Raw genomic sequence first — 20,204 nt, forward strand, 5'->3', positions numbered from 1 at the left:
TGCCCAGCCTTCCTCTCTGCATTATGGGGCCTGCTCTGTCCTCTGGCCCAAAAGCACTTGAGTTCTAAACCACCCATGCTGTGTTTTGTGGCACTAAGTCCTGATATGGACATAGGTCCTGGTGGCCGTGCGGGCAGCTGGCTAGGTCTGCAGGGCACCAGCAGAGCCAGCGACTGGTTTAGTTTAAATGTGTTTCTCTTTGGAAACTCAGCCGCCACCAAAACCCAGAGCTGGTTCCCTGCCTCACCAGAGCCATGGAGTTCTCCAAGCTGCCCAGGATAGAGGATGTGGAGAAGGAGAGCGTGCTGGGGTTTGTCCACGGCGTCTCCGGGCCAGGTAGGTGATGGGGATGCAGCTCCAAGGTAGATGTTGGCAGGGTGCAGCCACGGCCCGTGTGGTGCTAGCAATCCAGGCCTGGCAGGCCCAGCTGGGACAATCTGAGGACAATCAACCTGACGGTTTGGGATGCCAGCCACGAGGCCTGGCTGCTAACTCATTCCCTGGGCTCACTGGGGAAGAAGCATGTCTGGCCACAAAACAAGAGGCCTCTGTGGGGCTCTGCGCTGGCCCTTTCCACCAGCCACCCTGCTGGCCCCTCACCCCACCTCTCCACCAGCCAGCGGCTCACCAAGATGTCTTCAGGGCCCCCTATTTAACACAGCACTCAGTGAAGTCAGCTGTTTATGGGGGAGCCTCACGGCTGGTGCACAGCAATTGACACTGTCCCAAAGTGGGTCTGATACTTAAAACCTAGATAGCAGTGATTTCAGCTCTGCAGTATCTAACCAGCCTCTCAATGGAGTCTAAATTAGCTCTGTTATTACACAGCGGAAAGAGGAAAAGTCAAATGGTGTCTAAGACCCTCCTTAAACAAGGCCCACACCACAAGCTACACATACCTGTCCCTGTAGGGACTACAGTGGGCAGGTGAGAGGGGTGGGGGCAGGGAAGAGGAGTGGGTGCAGAAGATACAGGGGGTGGGGGAAGGGGTGGGGCAGGGGATACAGGGGGTGGGAGTAGGGGATATAAGGGGCAGGGGAGAGGGGTGGGGTAGGGAGATACAGGGGGTGGGTAGATACAGGGGGTGGGTGCAGGGGATATAGAGAGTGGGGGGGTGAGGTGAGGGGGAGGGGGTTCAGGGGGTGGGTAGATACAGGTGTAACCCTTCTGCCCGTCAGAGTTGGCAGCAACAAGGGCCGGGTTCAATATCTAGGGGATCCATTCCAATAACACAATGCAAACCAGCTCGAGCCCCCACCCAGTGACTTGGGACAAATATACATCACCCCCACTGGGCGCCTCCAAGAGGCAATACTTCCCCTCTCGCAAGCACATAGTCTGAGTGTAGCAAAAAGCCTTTTAATAACAGAGAGAAACAATGTGGCATTATGTTGGGGAAACACCACCAACAGGATTCATAACACAACCCATGATCAAAAAAAACCCACCCCAAGCAAATTGGGGCATGCCCTTTTCCCTTTGGTTCTTGAGTCCAGCAACCCCAAATCACCCAAAGTCCCAAAAGTCCAATGACCCAAAAGTCTCTGTCCCTGGTCAGGGCAGCCCCAGAGTTCAAAAGTTTATCTGCGGAGCTTTACCTCCCAACCTGGGTGGAGATGGGACAGGGGTAAGAGGCACCTTACATGATCTGAAGCTGACCACCCCACAGCTCCATAGGCCTTCGCTCCGCTCTGCCAGCCGCCCCAAGAACTCCTTCGCTCCGCGGCCCACAAGCAGCTCCCGCCATCCCACGAACTGCTCCACCAGCCGGTCCACAAACTGCTCCGCGTCCCACCAGCAGCTCCTGCCATCCTACGAACTGCTCTACCAGCCTGTCCACAAGGCACTCCAGCCATCCCACAAACTGCTCCACAATATATCTTCAGGCTCCCCTACTACTTAACACAATGCTCATTGGCGAATTCAGCTTGTAGTAGGGGAGCCTCAGTGCTGGTGCACCATTAGCCCAAAGTGAGCTCAGCAGCTTGTAACTAGACTCCTAATGAAGTGGAGAAAATGCAATTAACACATAAGGCCCTCACCAAGGGACCCATACCACCAAGCATTAATACCTATCCCCACCCTCTCTCAATTCACAGACTTTTGGAACCCATGACCCTTGCCTAGCGAGTGCCACTTAGTTGATGGTGAGTCCCTCCATCATAACAAAAGGCCAAGTACAGTTCCAAGCACAGTTCCCATAATCAGGATAATAACAGTTTATTCTTCCTGCCCCAATAACAGAGACACTGGGGATCCCACAGCAGCCAAAGTGACCATTTGGGCAGCTATGGCCTCATTCTAGGCTGGGTGGGTGTGCCTATGCAAATGAGATCGGCCCCTGAAGTTCTTTTCCACAACTTGCCACACCTCACCACCAGATGTCAGGGTGGAGCTCGTCCTGACACTGCTTACATGGGGGTTGGGTGCAGGGGTTACAGGGGGCGGGGGAGAGGGGTAGGGGTAGGGAGATACGGGGGCGTAGATACGGGGGGGGTGCAGGGGATACTGGGGGTGGGGGAGAGGGGTGGGGGTAGGGAAATACAGGGGGTGTGGGAGGGGATACAGGGGATGGGGGAGGGGGCGGGGGGAGGGGGAGGGGGATACAGAGGGTGGGTAGATACAGGGGTTGGGTGCAGGGGTTACAGGGGGCGGGGGAGAGGGGTAGGGGTAGGGAGATAAGGGGGTGGGTAGATACGGGGGGGTGCAGGGGATACTGGGGGTGGGGGAGAGGGGTGGGGGTAGGGAGATACAGGGGGTGTGGGAGGGGATACAGGGCATGGGGGAGGGGGCGGGAGGGAGGGGGAGGGGGATACAGAGGGTGGGTAGATACAGGGGTTGGGTGCAGGGGATACTGGGGGTGGGGGAGAGTGGTGGGGGTAGGGAGATACAGGGGGTGTGGGAGGGGATACAGGGCATGGGGGAGGGGGCTGGGGGGAGGGGGATACAGAGGGTGGGTAGATACAGGGGTTGGGTGCAGGGGTTACAGGGGGTGGGGGAGAGGGGTGGGGTAGGGAGATACAGAGGGTGGGTAGATATGGGGGGGTGCAGGGGATAGTGGGGGCAGGGGTGGGCGAGGGGAGCTCCGCTGTGAAGACTGGGTGCTAGGGGCCATGCAGGCTCCCGGGTCAGAGGCGTCACCCCTCCCCTAGCCCAGCCCTGGGCACCATCCCGGGGTCTAACCTCCCGTCTCTCCCCCCAGTGGTCACCGCCAGCAGCATGGCCGGGGCCGCCATGTACGAGCTGGTGCGCGTGGGCCACGCCGAGCTGGTGGGCGAAATCATCCGTCTCGAGGGAGACCTGGCCACCATCCAGGTGTACGAAGAGACCTGTATCCTTCCTGCCAGGCTGTGCCCCCTGAGCCCCCCAGGCCCTGTCCTCTGAACCCACCCACCAGGCCACGTTCCCTGCCCTGCCGCCCAGGCCGTGTACCCTGAATTTCCCCCCGCCAGGCCGTGCCCCCTGAACCCCACCCTGGGCCGTGGCCCCTGAATTCCCCCCCCCCAGGCTGTGCCCGCTGCCAGGCCTGCACCTCATGCCCCCCGATCTCCCTCATCACCTGGCCATGCCTACCTATCTGCACCCCCTCTATCTATCTATCATGGGGGGACCCTGAATATGTTTGAGCCCGTTCCCACCCACCCCACCTGCCCCTGTGCATGTCTCTGGGCCCGGAGCCCTCTCCTGAACACTGGTGGCAGCGGGGGTCTGCGTGGGGGACCCGGTGCTGCGGACGGGGAAGCCGCTCTCGGTGGAGCTGGGCCCGGGCATCATGGGCTCCATCTTTGACGGCATCCAGCGCCCCTTGAAGGACATCACCGAGCTGACCCAGAGCATCTACATCCCCCGCGGCATCAACATCCCCGCCCTGTCTCAGGACGTCAAGTGGGACTTCGCCCCGAGCCAGAGCATCCGGGTAGGGGCCCGGCGTGGGGCAGCGCCTGGTGTGGGGGAGGCTTTGCCAGCAGGAGTCTCGCCCTCCCTGAGCCGGTTCCCAGGCACCTGGCCGGAGCCTCCCGCAGGGGTCTCTGCAGCTCCAGGCACGGGCTGCGGCCGGCACCCCCGGTGGAGGAGAGAACCCAGGAGATCAGGAGGGTCTGGCCTTGTGTAGACGTGCAGAGGCAGCAGATGCAACAGGACTCATGCAGGGCATGGCAACAGGCAGGGCAGCAGGACTCATGCACCAGCTCCCGGGGACCGTGCCCTGGGGACTCAGGCACAGGCTGGCATCTCCAGCTGCACAGCGCCCCCTGATGCTGTGTGGGGCCATCAGGGTCACCCCTGCCTGCTAGGGAGAGCAACCCTTAGCGACACCCTCACTCCCTGCAGCACAGCGCCCCCTACTGAGCCCTCACCGCCCCCGCAGCACAGTGCCCCCACGTTTCTCCCTTCAGCACAGCGCCCCCTACTGAGCCCTCACCCCCCCCTGCAGCACAGCACCCCCTACTGAGCCCTCACCCCCCTGTAGCACAGTGCCCCGTACTGAGCCCTCACCCCGCCCCCTGCAGCACAGCGCCCCCTACTACACCCCCACTTTTCTCCCTGCAGCACAGCGCCCCGTACTGAGCCCTCACCCCGCCCTCTGCAGCACAGCGCCCCCTACTACACCCCCACCTTTCTCCCTGCAGCACAGCGCCCCTTACTGAGCCCTCACCCCCCCTGCAGCACAGCGCCCCCTACTGAGCCCCTGCCCCGTTCCCTGCAGCACAGCGCCCCCTACTGAGCCCTCACCTTGCCCTCTGCAGCACAGCGCCCCCTACTACACCGCCACCTTTCTCCCTGCAGCACAGCGCCCCCTACTGAGCCCTCACCCCCCCGCAGCACAGTGCCCCCTACTACACCCCCACCTTTCTCCCTTCAGCACAGCGCCCCCTACTGAGCCCTCACCCCGCCCCCTGCAGCACAGCGCCCCCTAGTGCTGCACTGGGGCATCGGGGCCAACCCTGACTGCTAGGGGAGAGTGCCCCCTAGTGACCCCCTCACTCCCAGTAGCACAGCATGTCCAATGCTGCTCTGGGATGTTGGGCTCAGCCCTGACTGCCTGAGGCCAGCGCCTACTAGTGAAAACTTTGAAAAACTTGAAATTTGGCTCCGGCGTTTCCTAAACTCCTCTGCCTCTGGGACACAAGGAAACCAGCACTTTTGTTCCTGGAATTATTTGTCTGCTCCTGCTGCTCCTTCCCACCCCCCAGCTCATCACGACTGGGGTTCGTCACCGTGACACCCCAACCAGAGACCACCTGTGGGGAAGGGGCTGCAGGGGCAGACGAATCCCTGAGGATAAGCCAGGACCGGGGGATGGAAAGGAGCGAAGAGCGGCAAGGAGAGACACAGGGAGTCCGTCCTTGGCAGTGGAACTGCTTGTGGTTGAGGATGCTCCCCATAGGAGGCAGGCAGCTCTTGGGGAATCTTGTGAGGGTCTGTGCCAAGCAGCACCCCCTGCAGGCCATACATGTGCAAGTACAAATCACGTCAAACCAACCTGATAGCTTTCTTTGACAGGGTAACAAGCCTTGTGGAGACGGGGGAGGCGGTAGATGTGCTATATCTTGACTTTAGTAAGGCTTTTGATACTGTCTTGCATGACCATCTCATACATAAACGAGGGAAATACAACCTAGATGGAGCTACTATAAGGTAGATACATAACTGATTGGAAAACCATTCCCGGAAAGTAGTTATCAGTGGTTCACAGTCAAGCTGGAAGGGCATAACGAGTGGGGTCCCTCAGGGATCAGTTCTGGGTCCGGTTCTGTTCAGTATCTTCATCAATGGTTTAGATAATGGCATAGAGAGTACACTTATAAAGTCTGCGGACAATACCAAGCTGGCAGGGGTTGCAAGTGCTTTGGAGGATAGGATTAAAATTCAAAATGATCTGAACAAACTGGAGAAATGGTCTGAAGTAAATAGGATGAAATTCAATAAAGACAAATGCAAAGTACTCCATTTAGGAAGGAACAATCAGTTGCACACATACAGAAAGGGAAACGACTGCCTAGGAAGGAGTACTGCGGAAAGGGATCTGGGGGTCATAGTGGATCACAAGCTAAATGAGTTAACACTTGCCAAAAAAAAAAAAAAAAAAAGCAGACATCATTCTGGGCTGCATTAGCAGGAGTGTTGTAAGCCAGACATGAGGAGCAATTCTTCCACTCTACTCCGCGCTGATTAGGCCTCAACTGGAGTATTATGTCCAGTTCTGGGCTCCATGTTTCAGGAAAGATGCGGACAAATTAGAGAAAGTCCAGAGAAGAGCAACAAAAAGGATGAAAGGTCCACAAAACATGACCCATGAGGGATGATTGAGAAAACTGGGTACATTTAGTCTGGAGAAGAGAAGATTGAGAGGCGACATGAGAAGAGTTTTCAAATGCATAAAGGGTTGTTACAAGGAGGAGGGAGAAACATTGTTCTCCTTAACCTCTGAGGATAAGACAAGAAGCAACGGGCTTAAATTGCAGCAAGGGCAGTTTAGGTTGGACATTTGGAAAAACTTCCTGTCAGGGTGGTTAGGCCCTGGAATAAATTGCCTAGGGAGGTTGTGGAATCTCCATCATTGGAGATTTTTAAGAGCAGGTTGGACAAACCCTTGTCAGGGATGGTCTAGATAATACTTAGTCCTGCCATGAGTGCAGGGGACTGGACTAGATGACCTCTCGAGGTCCCCTCCAGTCCTATGATTCTATGGTGACTGGGCTGTCTTGGCCCTGCAGCTTCACCAGTAGGCACTGTCCTGTATCTGACACTTCTCTTCCCCCTTTCCAGGTTGGGAGTCATGTGACCGGCGGGGACATCTATGCCCTGGTGGCCGAGAACTCTCTCATCAAGCACAAGATCATGGTACCACCCCGGAGCCGGGGCACCGTGACCTACGTCGCCCCGCCAGGGCTCTATGACATCTCGGTAGTGCCATTGGGGGGGGGCAGGGGCCGGTGTGGACAGCGACTGGTCAAGAGCAATGAGTATTCTCCATTATTTATACAGCAGCTGCCGGGCACCAGGGCCGTGAACGCTCTCCCATTGCGCTGGGTGCTGCTGAGGCCAGAACTGTGGATTTAGCACTGGTCCAAAGGGCAGCCTGACTGGCCAGCACCATACAAATGGGGCTTCTGGACCTGAGCTGCCCCAGAGCTCAAGGGGGATGTGAGTTCTGATCCAGTTGTCCTGAGCTGTGAAATTTGGCTCTGGGTCAAGTTTTGAGGGGATTTGGAGGACCCAGGAGTCCGGCTCGGGCTCATCTCCAGCCGGTTGTATTTTGGTTTTATTTTTAGATTTTTTCATTAGTCCAGAGTTCCTTCCTGTGTCTCAAACGACGTCATCAGATGATCACTTCCCGTTTGCTTATTAATGAGCCCTATATTTAATGAGCCATTTGCATTCCTCTCCCAGCAATTGGCTCTTCCAATCAGTTGTAGCCCTTGATTCTCTCACTCGACGGTCTAAGGTCCCTCTCTCAAAGGGAATCTTCTGCAGGCAGCTCATGGCCCGTGCCTGCCTTGCCCACACAATCCCACTGGCAGCTCATGGGCAGTATTTTCCCCCACTTACAGATAGAGAAACTGAGGCATAGAGCAGGCACAGTGAGACACCAGCGGCTGGGCAGGGCTCAGAATATGGGGAGCACAAAGATGATTAAAACCCCTTAGCCCCCTCCCCCCAATGCAGGGATGGGGTAGCTGAGAATCAGCCCCGGGGTCTCCCACCCCCCTGTGGTGGCTGGCTCTGGGCCCCGCTTAGCCATATCTGCCTGCCCCCAGGACGTGGTGTTGGAGCTGGACTTCGAGGGCGTGGCAGAGCGGCTCACCATGCTACAGGTGTGGCCTGTGCGGCAGATCCGGCCTGTGACGGAGAAGCTCCCCGCCAACTACCCGCTACTGACCGGCCAGAGGGTCCTGGATGCCCTCTTCCCGTGAGTGACGCCCCCCAGCCCCACTCTCAGCCCTGAGGTGGGGGTGGGAGTGGGGGGGAGACCTCAGGCAGATGGTGGGGTTGGGGCTCTTCCACCACCTCCCCTGGCACCGAAGGCAAAGACAAGGGAGAACAATGGGAAGTGGGTGTCTGCCAGTGTCCAGCAGCAGGGGACGCTGTGGGGAGTGGGGCAGGAGCGCTGGCTATGGGGGGAGCTCCCAGCTCCTGGCCCAGCCTTTCTAGGGAGTGGGGCAGGAGTGCTGGCTGTGCGGGGAGCTCCTGGCCCTGCCTCGGTCAGCCGGAGAGTTGGAATCTCAATAACTGATAAAAGCGCGGGATGTATTTACCCAGCTTTGGTTTTCTCTGATGCCTTGACACCCCCACCCCAGGGCCGGCAGCTCCCTCCTCCCCATGCCACAGGGAGTCTGGGAGAATACCGATTACTTTCCACCCACTCTTCAGTATTTTGGGGCGATGCCAATTAATCTTCTTGCCAGCATGGCAAACCTTTCCCTTCCTTCACTCCCCCCTCGTTGCTCCCGCTTCTAGCCCCATGCCCCGCCCCACAGGCCTGACTCCTCCTGCCCCGCTCTTGGCCTTCACACAGCGTTTCACACGCGCTTTCCCCCCGGGGCCAGTGACCCTGCTGCAGCTGGAGAGCTCACGGGGCCAAGCAGACAGCTGTGAGCCTGATGTGCCCCTGGCCAGCATCAGTGGAGTCCCGGCTAGGGTATGCAACTGGAAGCTAGGTTGCTAAGAGGTCTGCCTTGGCATCTATAGCCCCCCACCCACTTTGGTACTTAGGGTATTTGCAGCCTCTTCTCACGTCCCCCAGCCCAGAATCAGCGTAACAGCCTGAACCCACAGTGGCTGTCAGCAGGGATTGAGCCTGGACCTGCGGGCACCCAGGGCGCAGCTCTGGGCCGTTTGAGCTACAAGACCAGCCATGGGGGGTAAAGAGGAGGCTGTTATAGTCACTGGCCACCAGTGGGCACCCTGGTCACCTCCCCCTGAGCCAGCGTGGGGCTGCCCTGAGTGACCACAGGGAGCTGCGGGCCGGGACCGTGCCCTGCCTGCGGGCAAGCTGGTGAAGCCCTGAGCTCCCCGGGCGGGGCAGGGGCTGTGCCCCAAGGCACCTCCTGTGCTGCTGACTCAGGGCCCCTTTGCCCCCCAGGTGCGTTCAGGGTGGGACCACGGCCATCCCGGGGGCCTTTGGCTGCGGCAAGACTGTCATCTCGCAGTCACTGTCCAAGTACTCCAACAGCGACGTCATCATCTACGTGGGCTGTGGTGAGCGCGGCAACGAGATGTCGGAGGTGCTGCGGGACTTCCCTGAGGTGAGCTGGGGAGGCCGTGGGGGGTGAACCCAGCTGGGGTGGCGGGAGCCATGGGGTTGAACCCAGTTGGGGGAGCAGGAGCAAAGGAACATGGGAGATATTTCACTGATGGGGTTGTGAGCCATGGACGATGTGGGAGTGGGGTGGGAGCTCCGGGCCATAGGGGGGGCCTCTCCTTATGCTGGGGGCAGCTCATGAGCCGGGGGGTGCTGTGGGTTTGGGGGGGATCATGGGTTGTCTGGGCTTCTCCAATGAAGCTTGGGGCTCAGGAGCCGTTTCCCTCCTGTCACCAGCACCTGCAGCTCCCCCAGGGCGAAGTCATGACTCTCCTGGATCTGGGCTGATCTCAGCTGTGAGGTCCCCAGAGACCTCTTCCACTTGGGTCCCCAGAGCTCAGTCTGACTCATCTTGTCACTCAGGCAAAGCGCCGGGAGTGGGCACAGGATGCCCCACCCAGCCAGAGTCACACACTAGACCTCTCCCATCCGGTGCCTTTACTGGACGTTTGGGGCCTGGCTTGGTCACCATGTAAGAGCCATTCCCTGTGCACCAGGCTCCGTCTACGCTCGACCTGCTCGTCACCTCACCTCTACATCCCCCACGTATCTTGTCTATCGTTATCTTGTTGCCAGTAAATGGGTCTCTGGGTGTTCTTCCTCTTATCTTGGCTGGCTCAGACATTCTTTCTCTCCATTCCCGCACCCACGCACTGTATCCTAGTTAGCACAAACATTCTGTTTCCAATTTGCTGAGCAATTTCCCTCCCTGCTCCTGTCTTCCAAGAGATGAGGTCTCCCCATGTTTAATTATGTACATCAGGCAGGCCTACATTCCTACACCCCGTGGCCTGGCCAGCAAGAGCCATCCTGGGCCAGTCCCAGCTGGGAGACCCTGGACGATTCAGTAGGGGTGTACCGGGCCAGTCCCAGATGGGAGCTCCTGGCCAATTCGGTAGGAGTGTACTGGACCTATCTCAGCTGGGAGCCCCCTGGCTGGTTCAGTATGGATGTACTGGGCCTATCCCAGCTGGGAGCCCCCTGGCTGGTTCGATACGGGTGTACTGGGCTGGTCCTTGCTGGGAGCCCCTGGCTGGTTCAGTACAGGTGTACTGGGCCAGTCGTTGCTGGGAGCCCCCTGGATTGTTCAGTAGGGTGTACTGGACCTGTCTCAGCTGGGAGCCCCCTGGCCGGTTTGGTAGGGGTGTACTGGGCCAGTCCTTGCTGGGAGCCCCCTGGTTGGTTCGGTAGGGGTGTACTGGACCTGTCTCAGCTGGGAGCCCCCTGGCCGGTTCGGTAGGGGTTTACTGGGCCGGTCCTTGCTGGGAGCCCCCTGGCCGGTTTGGTAGGGGTTTACTGGGCCGGTCCTTGCTGGGAGCCCCCTGGCTGGTTCGGTAGGGGTGTACTGGGCATATCCCAGCTGGGAGCCCCCTGGCTGGGGGAGTCAGGGCCGGGCTGAGCCAAGCGTCCGTTTCTGCCTATCCCACTCATCCCTGGATGGGAACATCTCCCAGGGCTTCTCCAAGTCTCCTGGGCCCGGGTTGCATCTGTGCCAAGAGCCCCTCCCTGGGACTGACCCTGCTGTGTTCTGTCCCCAGCTCACCATGGAGGTGGATGGGAAGACAGAGACCATCATGAAGCGTACTGCGCTGGTGGCCAACACGTCCAACATGCCCGTGGCTGCCCGGGAGGCCTCCATCTACACAGGTGAGCACCTGCCCTGTCCTTGGGGCTGGCGGGCACTGCTCTGCTCCTGCTTTCTGCCACGCATCCCCCAGCATGGTGCTTGCAGGAGGGACTCCATGATGAGTGGACAGAGTGGGAAGGGCTCAGCCTCCCAGTCTCCAGCCAATCACCCCTATGGGACAAGCATCACAAAATTCAGTCTGACTCACAGTTTGCCCATGGCTGGGCTAGCAGAGGGCTGCGGGTCGGGATTGAGGGGCACCGGCAGAGCTGTGGAAGGGGAAGCCCAGAACTGGCATAGCAGGTTGGGTCACCAGCAGAGCTGCGGGGAACTGGAAGGGATCTGTGGGATTCCTATTTCCGATGCTCGCATCCCCGCAGGGATCACACTCTCGGAGTATTTCCGCGACATGGGCTACCACGTCAGCATGATGGCCGACTCCACCTCCCGCTGGGCTGAGGCGCTGCGTGAGATCTCCGGCCGGCTGGCAGAGATGCCTGCAGGTGATGCTCTGCCCGCTGTGCAGCTGAGGCCTTGCACCGAGGGCAGGATTAACCCCAACTCTGAACCCCTCTTGGAAAGCAGAATGGGGCCTGGCGAGTCTGTGTCCCCCCGAATCCAGTCACGTTCCCTGGGGCAGCTGGTTCCCAGCACTGGGGCATGGGGCTGGTCACTGGGGCATGGGGCCGGGCATGTTCCCGCTCCATTGCCAGGGCTTGTGACACTGTCTCCTCTGCCCCCTTCACTGACCATAGCTGCTGCCACCCTGCCCCCAAGGGTGCTGCCTTGATGGGTGTTCTGATGTGGCTTCCCCCTTCACTGCATGTGATTGGCTCTGACCCTTTTCAATGGTCACACATACCCACCCCCTGCTGACCCGATTGGTGCCATCCTCAGGGGCATCCCCAGGCAGCCCCTGATCGGTGTCATCCTGTCCCCGGGGTGCCCCCTGATCCCAGTGTGCTCAGGCTGTGGTGGGCAAAGAGGATCCCAGCTCTGGTGTGGGGACCAGTGAGTTTATAGCCCTGGGCTGTGGGGGGCCGAGTGCACTGCGAGGGGTGAGGCTGTGCCGAGATGGAGCCCCCCTTCCCCTCGTGAGAGGGACCCCAGGCACATCGCTGGCCAGGGTGCTGTGCAGCCCCCCATGCCGTCTGCCCATTGGCTTGGGATCCCCCATCTCCTGCCCCCTGACTCAGGCAAGACCAGAGGGCTCCCCCTGCTGGTGCCGCTGGGACCCGCCCTGCTCTGAGCACCCCCAGGCACACGGTGGCTTTGCTTTCCAGACAGCGGGTACCCGGCCTACCTCGGCGCCCGCCTGGCGTCCTTCTACGAGCGTGCAGGACGGGTCAAGTGCCTGGGCAGCCCGGAGCGGGAGGGGAGCGTGAGCATCGTTGGCGCGTGAGTTCTTCCTGCCTTCCCCGAGCATCCAGCCTTGATGCCAACGAGGTGGGGGAGTCGGAGCTGATACGGGGAAAGGCCCCTGACACCCCCCAGAACTCCTGACACCACAAACATCCTGACACCCCCACAACCCCTGACACCCCCACACCAGCCGACACCCCCCAGGACTCCCGACACCCCCACAACCCCCCGATACCCCCAAGATCCTGACACCGCCCACAAACCCCAGCACCCTCACACCAGCTGACTCTTCCCAGGACTCCCGACACCACCACACCAGCCGACATCCCCCACCACTCCCGACACTCCCACAACCCCCTGACACCCTGACACTCCCACAACCCCCAACACCCCCACTCCAGTTGACAACCCCCACCACTCATGACACCCCCACAACCCCCCGACATCCCCAACATCCCAACATCCCCACAACCTTCGACACCCGCATGCCAGCTGACACCCCCCATGACCCATGACATACCCATAACCCCCAACAACCCCCCGACACCCCAATGCTGCCCAACACCCCCAAGCCCCCTGAGCCCCCAACACCCACATCCATCCATCCACTCTGCATCTGTCCATCCATGCCTGCATCCATCTGTCTGCCTATCCCTGCATCTGTCCATCCACCTATCCACCGATGCCTCCATCCACCCACCCCTGCATTTATCCACCCATCCCTCCATATGTCTATCTGTCCATCTATCCCTGCATCCCCCCACCCGAGCATCCGTCCACCCATCCATCCATCCCCGTGTCTGTCCCCCACTCATTGCTGTGGTACATTAGCCCCACTCTTAACCCAGCATGATCCGGCTGTGGATTAGAGTCCATACTGGCCAGTTGCTCAGACTAAGCCCCTCTCTATGTCATCCCAGGGTGTCCCCGCCGGGAGGTGACTTTTCCGACCCTGTGACCTCTGCGACCCTGGGGATTGTCCAGGTGAGTCTCCCTGGGGCCTTCGACCCCCTTGGGAATCCCGCCCCCCCGGTCCTGTCCCCTTCTCACCCCCTGCGGCATTTCTCCTGCCCCACCCAGGTCTTCTGGGGGCTGGACAAGAAGCTGGCCCAGCGGAAGCACTTCCCCTCGGTGAACTGGCTCATCAGCTACAGCAAGTACATGCGGGCGCTGGACGAGCACTACGAGCTCCACCACCCCGAGTTCACCGCCCTGCGCACCAAGGCCAAGGAGATCCTGCAGGAGGAGGAGGACCTGGCCGAGATCGTGCAGCTGGTGGGCAAGGTGAGGGGGCACGGGCTAGGGGAAGGGAAGCAAAGGCGGGAGGAGAGCGGAAGGGATGGGGGAGGGAAATGGTGGGAGGGCCAAGCTGTGCCCCTCATGTCCCCGTGCTCTCCCCACAGGCCTCCCTGGCTGAGGCTGACAAGATCACGCTGGAGGTGGCCAGGCTGATTAAGGATGACTTCCTGCAGCAGAACGGCTACTCCTCCTACGACAGGTACCAGCCACCTCGGCCGTCGGCCAGCCCCACAGCCACAGCCCCTGGCCACTCTACATCCCTCCCCGTTTACCCCCATCGTGCTCCACCCGGCCCCGTCCACCCCCATCGCTCTCTGTCCATCCCCCGTCCATCCCCTTCGCGCTCCGTCCGTCCAGTCCACCCCCAACCTGCTCCGTCCCTCCCCATCCACCTCCGTCGCGCTCTGTCCATCCCCATCCACCCCCAACACACTCTGTCCCTCCCCATCCGCCCGCATCGCGCTTTGTCCGTCCCCGTCCACCCCCATTGCTCTCTGTCCATCCCCCGTCCACCCCCTTCATACTCCGTCCATCCCTGTCCACCTGCATCATGCTATGCCCGTCCCCATCCATCCCCATCGTGCTCTGTCCATCCCCGTCCAATCTCATCGCTCTCCGTCCGTCCCCCGTCCAATCCCATCGCTCTCTGTCCATCCCCCATCCACCCCCTTCACGCTCCGTCCCTCCCCGTCCACCCGCATCCTGCTCTGCCTGTCCCCGTCCATCCCCATCGCGCTCCGTCCATCCCTGTCCACCCCCATCGCGCTCCGTCCATCCCCGTCCACCCCCTTCACGCTCTGTCCATCCCCGTCCACCCCCTTCGCACTCTGTCCATCCCCCATCTACCCCCTTCACACTCCGTCCGTCCCCATCCACCCCCATCGCGCTCCGTCCATCCCCGTCCACCCCCATCGCGCTCTGTCTGTCCCCATCATGTTCCGTCCATTCCTGTCCACCCCCTTTGTGCTCCATCCGTCCCCGTTCACCCGCATCGTGCTCCGTCCATTCCCATCCACCCCCATCGCGCTCCGTCCCTTCCCATCCAATCCCATCGCGCTTTGTCCGTCCCGTCCATCCCCATCGCGCTCCGTCCATCCCCATACACCTCCATTGCTCTCCGTCCTTGTATCCCCTCATCTCTCGCTCTCCTCCCATACCCTCCCTCCATCTGTCGCAGTAGCACCTGGGCACTGGCCCACTGGGTTATCTCTAGAGCTCACTCCCTTCGCCCTACCTCAAGTGGCCCAGCGGTTCCAACTGAAGAAGTCATTCTTCACTTCCTGTCCTAAATGACTGCCGGGCGTTGACATGCCACACCCTGGATTTAGCAGAGGGGGAGAAACTTTCCTCTCACTTCCGCTGGTGCAGATGGGGTGGAAATGTGTGTTTGGGGTGAAGCAGGGACCGGGGCCAAGGGACCCACTGGGGTGATGAAAGAGGCCGTGATGGGCTCATGTTGACCGGGGAGAGCTCTGACCTGGAGGAGGAACTGGGGGTTGAGTATGGCCCAGCTGTGGTAGTCCTGGAACCCAGGCTGGCAGAGGTGCCCCCCAAGATCCCCATGGGGTCCATCACTGCAGATGGGAGCCTCCTTCTCTAGTTCCTTTCCCACCCTGAGCACTCTCTGTTGTTGATTGACCTCTGCCCACCGCATGAGCTGCTCGCAGCTCCAGGCCGGCCGTGCTCTGGGACAAGGCTGACGTCAGGGAGCAGCTCTGGTGCTGTGTCCATGGGGGCCGCTCCAGAGGCTCCATGACACCCCAAGGCCTTTCCTGTCTCTGCCGTGGCAGGTTCTGCCCCTTCTACAAGACGGTGGGGATGCTGCAGAACATGATTGCCTTCTATGACATGGCCCGGCACACGGTGGAGTCCACGGCCCAGTCTGAGAACAAGATCACCTGGGCCATAATCCGCGAGAGCCTCGGGGACATCATGTACAAGCTGAGCTCCATGAAGTTCAAGGTGAGGCGCTGGGCAGCCCTAGCTCTGCGCGGGCATGGTATTGCATGGGCAGTTGGCTCTGGGACTGAAGCGGTTAACAGTGTGTTAGCTAATTAAACTGCTTCAGAGCGGCTGGTGCTGCATGGCTTTCAGATCCATCCCGCCACGCTCCATCCATCCATCCTCCCATCCACCCATCTACCCACACTTCATCGATTCATCCATTCACCGACCAGCTCATCCTTCCATCCACCCACCCTCCATTCATCCATCCTCCATCAATCCGTCCATCCACCTATACTCCATCAATCCATCCAGCTATCCACCATCCTATCCAGCCACTGACCTGTCCATCCATTCTTCCACCCATCCATCCAACCATCTACCCACCCATCCGTCCATCCAGCTCTCCACCTACCAACCCTTCCACCCCCCGCTCCCCTTGCATGCACCCCACCTCCTTCCACCTGCAGTTTCTGTACTTAGCTGTCCCCTTGCTGTCTGAGCTCTGTGAGGTCTGGCTGCGACTCCAGATCACTCGCTACCAGGAGACTCGCTTCCCTGCTGACATGCTGGGGTCACTGAGTCCACTGCTGCGTGACCAGACCGTCACCTCCCAGGACAGAGATGCCATCCAAGGCCTTGGTCATGCCCCCATGTGGGGCGGTTCCCTTTGGCCCCGCCCCTTTGCTATGGCCCCCACCCAGCCACGGCCTGGCCCTGCTTTAAGAAGTTTGGGGAGGGGCAGCACATGTACAAGAGCCACATGCTAGACTCGGGGTTCCCTCCCTTCACCTGTTTGGGAAGCCAAGGCTGGGTCTGTCCCAGAGAAGGGAGGACCCCACCCTGCACCCACCTGAGCAGAATGCAGGGAGGGGGCCTGTCAGCACCCCCCCAGCAGAACCATGATGAAAGAGTGTCTGGGAGCCCCCCCTTTCCCCCGATCCCTCTGCTGGAGCACTGTGGGGCACAGCGGATGGTTGTCTCAGGCTCTCTGCAGACTCAGGCAGGTGTCGCTGCTGTGGTTACACTCAGGTCATCCATGAGGGCTGAGAGCCCGTCACCAACATGTAGCAAGGGGTCGGTCACACCTGTGCCTTCGTCCAGCCCTGCAGTCTGCAGGGCCCTGCAATGATACCAACCATCTAGTTCATCTCAAAGCGCTTTGCAAAGGAGACGTATTATTATCCCCATTGTACAGAGGGAGAAACTGAGGCGCAGGGAGGGGAAGAGACTTGGCCAAGGTCACCCAGCAGGCCCATGGCAGAGCTGGAAATAGAAGCCAGGTGCCCTGAAGCCCAGGCAATGCTCCACTCACTAGGCCTCAGACCAAGGGCTGGGGCCTGTCCTTGCACTGTGGAGGAACTCGCTGTCCTCCCTCTACAAGGCCTAGGTTGCTTTGTGCGGCAATTTCAGGGCTTGATCCTGCTTCTGTTGAAGACCAAGGCCCATTGTCCTGGCCGGACAGGCTCACTGTCACATCCAGCACCCAATTCCCTGGTGGTGGGTGCAGCAGTGATATCCTGGACAGGCATAGGACCTTTGGCCGCGGCCACGCTGAGCACATCTGCTGCTGCAATGCTCAGGGTCTGAGCCTGCCCCCCATGGGAGCTTGGTCCCTGACTCCATGGGGCCGGGCCCTTGGTCCTGAGCCTTGATGGATCGCTCCCCTAGAGCTGCACTTGCTGGGGAGCATGGCTGGAGCAGGGGGGATCGTCACTCGGCCAAACTCTGGGGACCCTGCTGGGTTTGCACTAGGCCCTCTCCCGGGCGGGCGCCCCTCGCCGGCTCCAGGGGTTGGGCTCATTGGCACCAGCCTTAGTGTCACTGTGTGCCCCCCCCAGGCAACTCAGCTGCATCATAGAATCATAGAACATCAGGGTTGGAAGGGACCTCAGGAGGTCATCTAGTCCAACCCCCTGCTCAATGCAGGGCCGATCCCCAATTTTTGCCCCAGATCCCTAAATGGTCCCCTCAAGGATTGAACTCACAACCGTGGGTTTAGCAGGCCAATGCTCAAACCACTGAGCTATCCCTCCCCCCAGACATAGCTGCTGATTCAGCTGCCTGGGTTTTTCGGGAGCCCGACTCAAGATGCTTCCTGACGGGGCTGGGCTCCCAGAGGGGCCAATCCCACTCCCATCATGGGGGGACAGGTCCCTGAGAGCTCAGGGCTGGATTCCTCAGGGCGCCACAAGCAGGGCTGGCCTGTCAGCAGCAGCTCTCACCCTGACACTCGAAGCCTCGGTGCCACGGGGGCATTGACCAGCCGCTCTGTGTTGGCGGGTGGCATGGGGAGCAGATGCTTCACTCCCACTAGACTCCTGCCCAGAGCCAGCACCCTGCTGGGCCATTTCTGTCCTGAGAGTCTCACGTCGGGCTCCCTAAATCAGAGGACAGTTTGGCAAAAGTTGGCCCTAAATTTGTACCGCACCTAACACAACGAGGTCCTGCTCTCTTCGGTAATACACATCATCTATAATACTAACAGTAAAGTGAGCTGTAGCTCACGAAAGCTTATGCTCAAATAAATTGGTTAGTCTCTAGGGTGCCACAAGTCCTCCTTTTCTTTTTGCGAATACAGACTAACACGGCTGTTACTCTGAAACCTAACAGTAAATGGAGACCCAGCAGCTGGGCCCCAAGTCCCCTTTGCTCCTTCCCTGGCCTTTCCGGCCTGGCCTGAGTCGAAGGGGTTTTCTAACAAACTATGCTTGTCTCTCCACCTCTCTCCTTTCCAAGGATCCGGTAAAGGACGGCGAAGCAAAGATTAAGGCTGATTACGCCCAGCTGAACGAGGAAATGCAGAACTCTTTCCGCGGCCTGGAGGACTGAGGGTCAGCAACCGGGGCCTCGCTCGGGACTGGCTGGCTGGTGACCTGGGTCTTTATCAGGAATGTCTCTATTTATAAAATTTTTTTAAAATGGTCCGTTTACTCCCAAATTCCCTCGTTATGTGTCCGCTGTGGTGTTACCTGTCAGCTCTGTGCTTTGGGGAACCAGGGCGCAGTACCCAGCCTGTCTGACTCACGAAAGCCCTTCCCCGCCTCAGCCTCTGCCTGAATCAAAACCGATCAGAAGAAAGATTTACAAAGAGCAATGAAAAGGCCGTGGGAGACACCCCTAAACCCCTCTGGAAAAGGGTGACAGGATTAAGGCTACTCCCCTAACCTCATTTGCATCAAGGATGGGACAGGGAGGCACCCGCATTAGCATACAGAGATTCCAAGGCAAGAACCGCACTGAACTCTGGGGGATCTCTGCTCCAGGTGTTAACGAACCCACGCCCGCACACACCCAGCTCAGCAGTTATCAGACCAATTCTAGTAATAAATCCTTTATTGGTATCCAAAATACTGAAGCTACATAATTGTATTGTGAGGTCCCGCAAAGAAACACCACCCATAGCCAGTAAGGAGCAGTTCCTATTGTCTAGCCTGAACAAAACAACTTTGGTATCCTCCCTTGAGCCATCAGTTTACCCATAAACAAATCGAGTGTTCTCCCTTGAACCATTGTTGTTTCCGTATAAAAACCCGCGACCCACGCTCAAGTAAGCGTTCTGACACCTGCGTCCAAAATCTGTGTCAGTTCCACTGGGACTTCATCTTCTCCTGACCATGGGTGGCGAGTTATATGGGCCCGTGGTGCCTGGGCACCAGGAATATTCCTGGCCTGGGGCCCGGCTCCAGGCATGTCTCTCCCTCGGCCCCGCCTTCCGCCCCTGGGCTCTCCCCCCGCACATCTCCCGCGGGATTTAAAACGGCCTGGGGCCCCCACCCGCCACCGGCAGCACAGCGGAGCTGAGTGGCTTCCTGCCTGCTCGCTCCACCCGTGGCTGCCGGCCCATCCCTGCGGCCCCTGGGCAGGGTGGGTCTATGTCCCAGCCCAAACGCCCCTGTGGCCAATAGGAAATGCGGGGGCAGTGCCTGGGGGTAGCAGCGCACGGAGGCCCCCTGGCCCGCCCTGCCTAGGAGCCGTAGGTAAGCGCTGCATTCCTCCCACCCCCTCCCAGAGTCTGCACCCCCACCCCTTTCCCACACCCCCCCTCCTCCCCCAAACTCCCTCCCAAAGCCTGCACCCCCACCCCCAGCCCAGATCCTGCACCCAAACTCCATCCCAGAGCCTGCACCCCAGACCTCCTCCCCCAACCCAAACTCCCTCCCAGAGCCTTAGGCAGGTGGAAGGCAGAGTTTCGGGGGGCGGGCTCTGGGTGTTCTGGGCACCACCAAAATTTCTACAAACATGCTGCCCCTGCTCCTGACTGATCGTGCTGGGGGCTCTGCCTGTCTCCAGCACTCTGGACCCTCAGCTACCCCCACCACCTGGGACCCCCGATTGATTCAAGCTTCACGGAGTGGTGAGAACCCAGCTCTCTCTCTCTCGCTCTCTCTTAGGTGTAGCCTTCTGACCCTGACGTGTGTGATCAGTTATAGTTTTCTAAACCTGACTTGTATAATCAACTGTAAGTTAGATTTAATATTATAACTGTTTCGTTTGTTTGGCTCCCCTTGGATGGTTATTACCTGGCAATAAATAACTTTCATGGTTAAGCTGATTGCTTCTCTCTCTCTCTCCCCCTCGTGGGTGTTTTTTTGGCTTCCCCATTCGCTCTGCAGCAACGCTCCTCGTACCTGAGCTAAAGATCCCTGCAGCGGCCAAAAATCCTGT

The 20,204-nt window shown here is 59.4% G+C and overlaps 1 protein-coding gene across 1 annotated transcript; it reads left to right on the plus strand.

Annotated features, from left to right (window-relative positions):
* The first annotated feature begins 254 nt into the window (after window positions 1-254).
* Window positions 255-18,368, plus strand: LOC144279511 (V-type proton ATPase catalytic subunit A-like). Its single transcript, XM_077841049.1, has 14 exons — window positions 255-336; window positions 3,203-3,331; window positions 3,702-3,916; window positions 6,769-6,906; window positions 7,761-7,912; window positions 9,086-9,248; window positions 10,843-10,951; window positions 11,312-11,434; window positions 12,215-12,329; window positions 13,214-13,277; window positions 13,374-13,577; window positions 13,697-13,791; window positions 15,383-15,554; window positions 18,276-18,368. Exons 1-14 carry the CDS (start codon window positions 255-257, stop codon window positions 18,366-18,368), a joined length of 1,854 nt encoding a protein of 617 aa, XP_077697175.1.
* The last annotated feature ends 1,836 nt before the right edge of the window (window positions 18,369-20,204 follow it).

The sequence above is a fragment of the Eretmochelys imbricata genome, chromosome 24 (assembly GCF_965152235.1).
Source record: "Eretmochelys imbricata isolate rEreImb1 chromosome 24, rEreImb1.hap1, whole genome shotgun sequence".
Taxonomy (NCBI): Eukaryota; Metazoa; Chordata; order Testudines; family Cheloniidae; genus Eretmochelys; species Eretmochelys imbricata.

What these genes read in the sequence shown, in the direction of transcription:
- LOC144279511 (XM_077841049.1), top strand. Translation starts at nt 255, where the DNA reads ATGGAGTTCTCCAAGCTGCCCAGGATAGAGGATGTGGAGAAGGAGAGC. An exon ending in GCTGGCAGAGATGCCTGCAG is followed by an intron (nt 11,435 to 12,214) that starts GTGATGCTCTGC and finishes TTTGCTTTCCAG; the next exon opens with ACAGCGGGTACCCGGCCTAC. An exon ending in GGCTACTCCTCCTACGACAG is followed by an intron (nt 13,792 to 15,382) that starts GTACCAGCCACC and finishes CTGCCGTGGCAG; the next exon opens with GTTCTGCCCCTTCTACAAGA.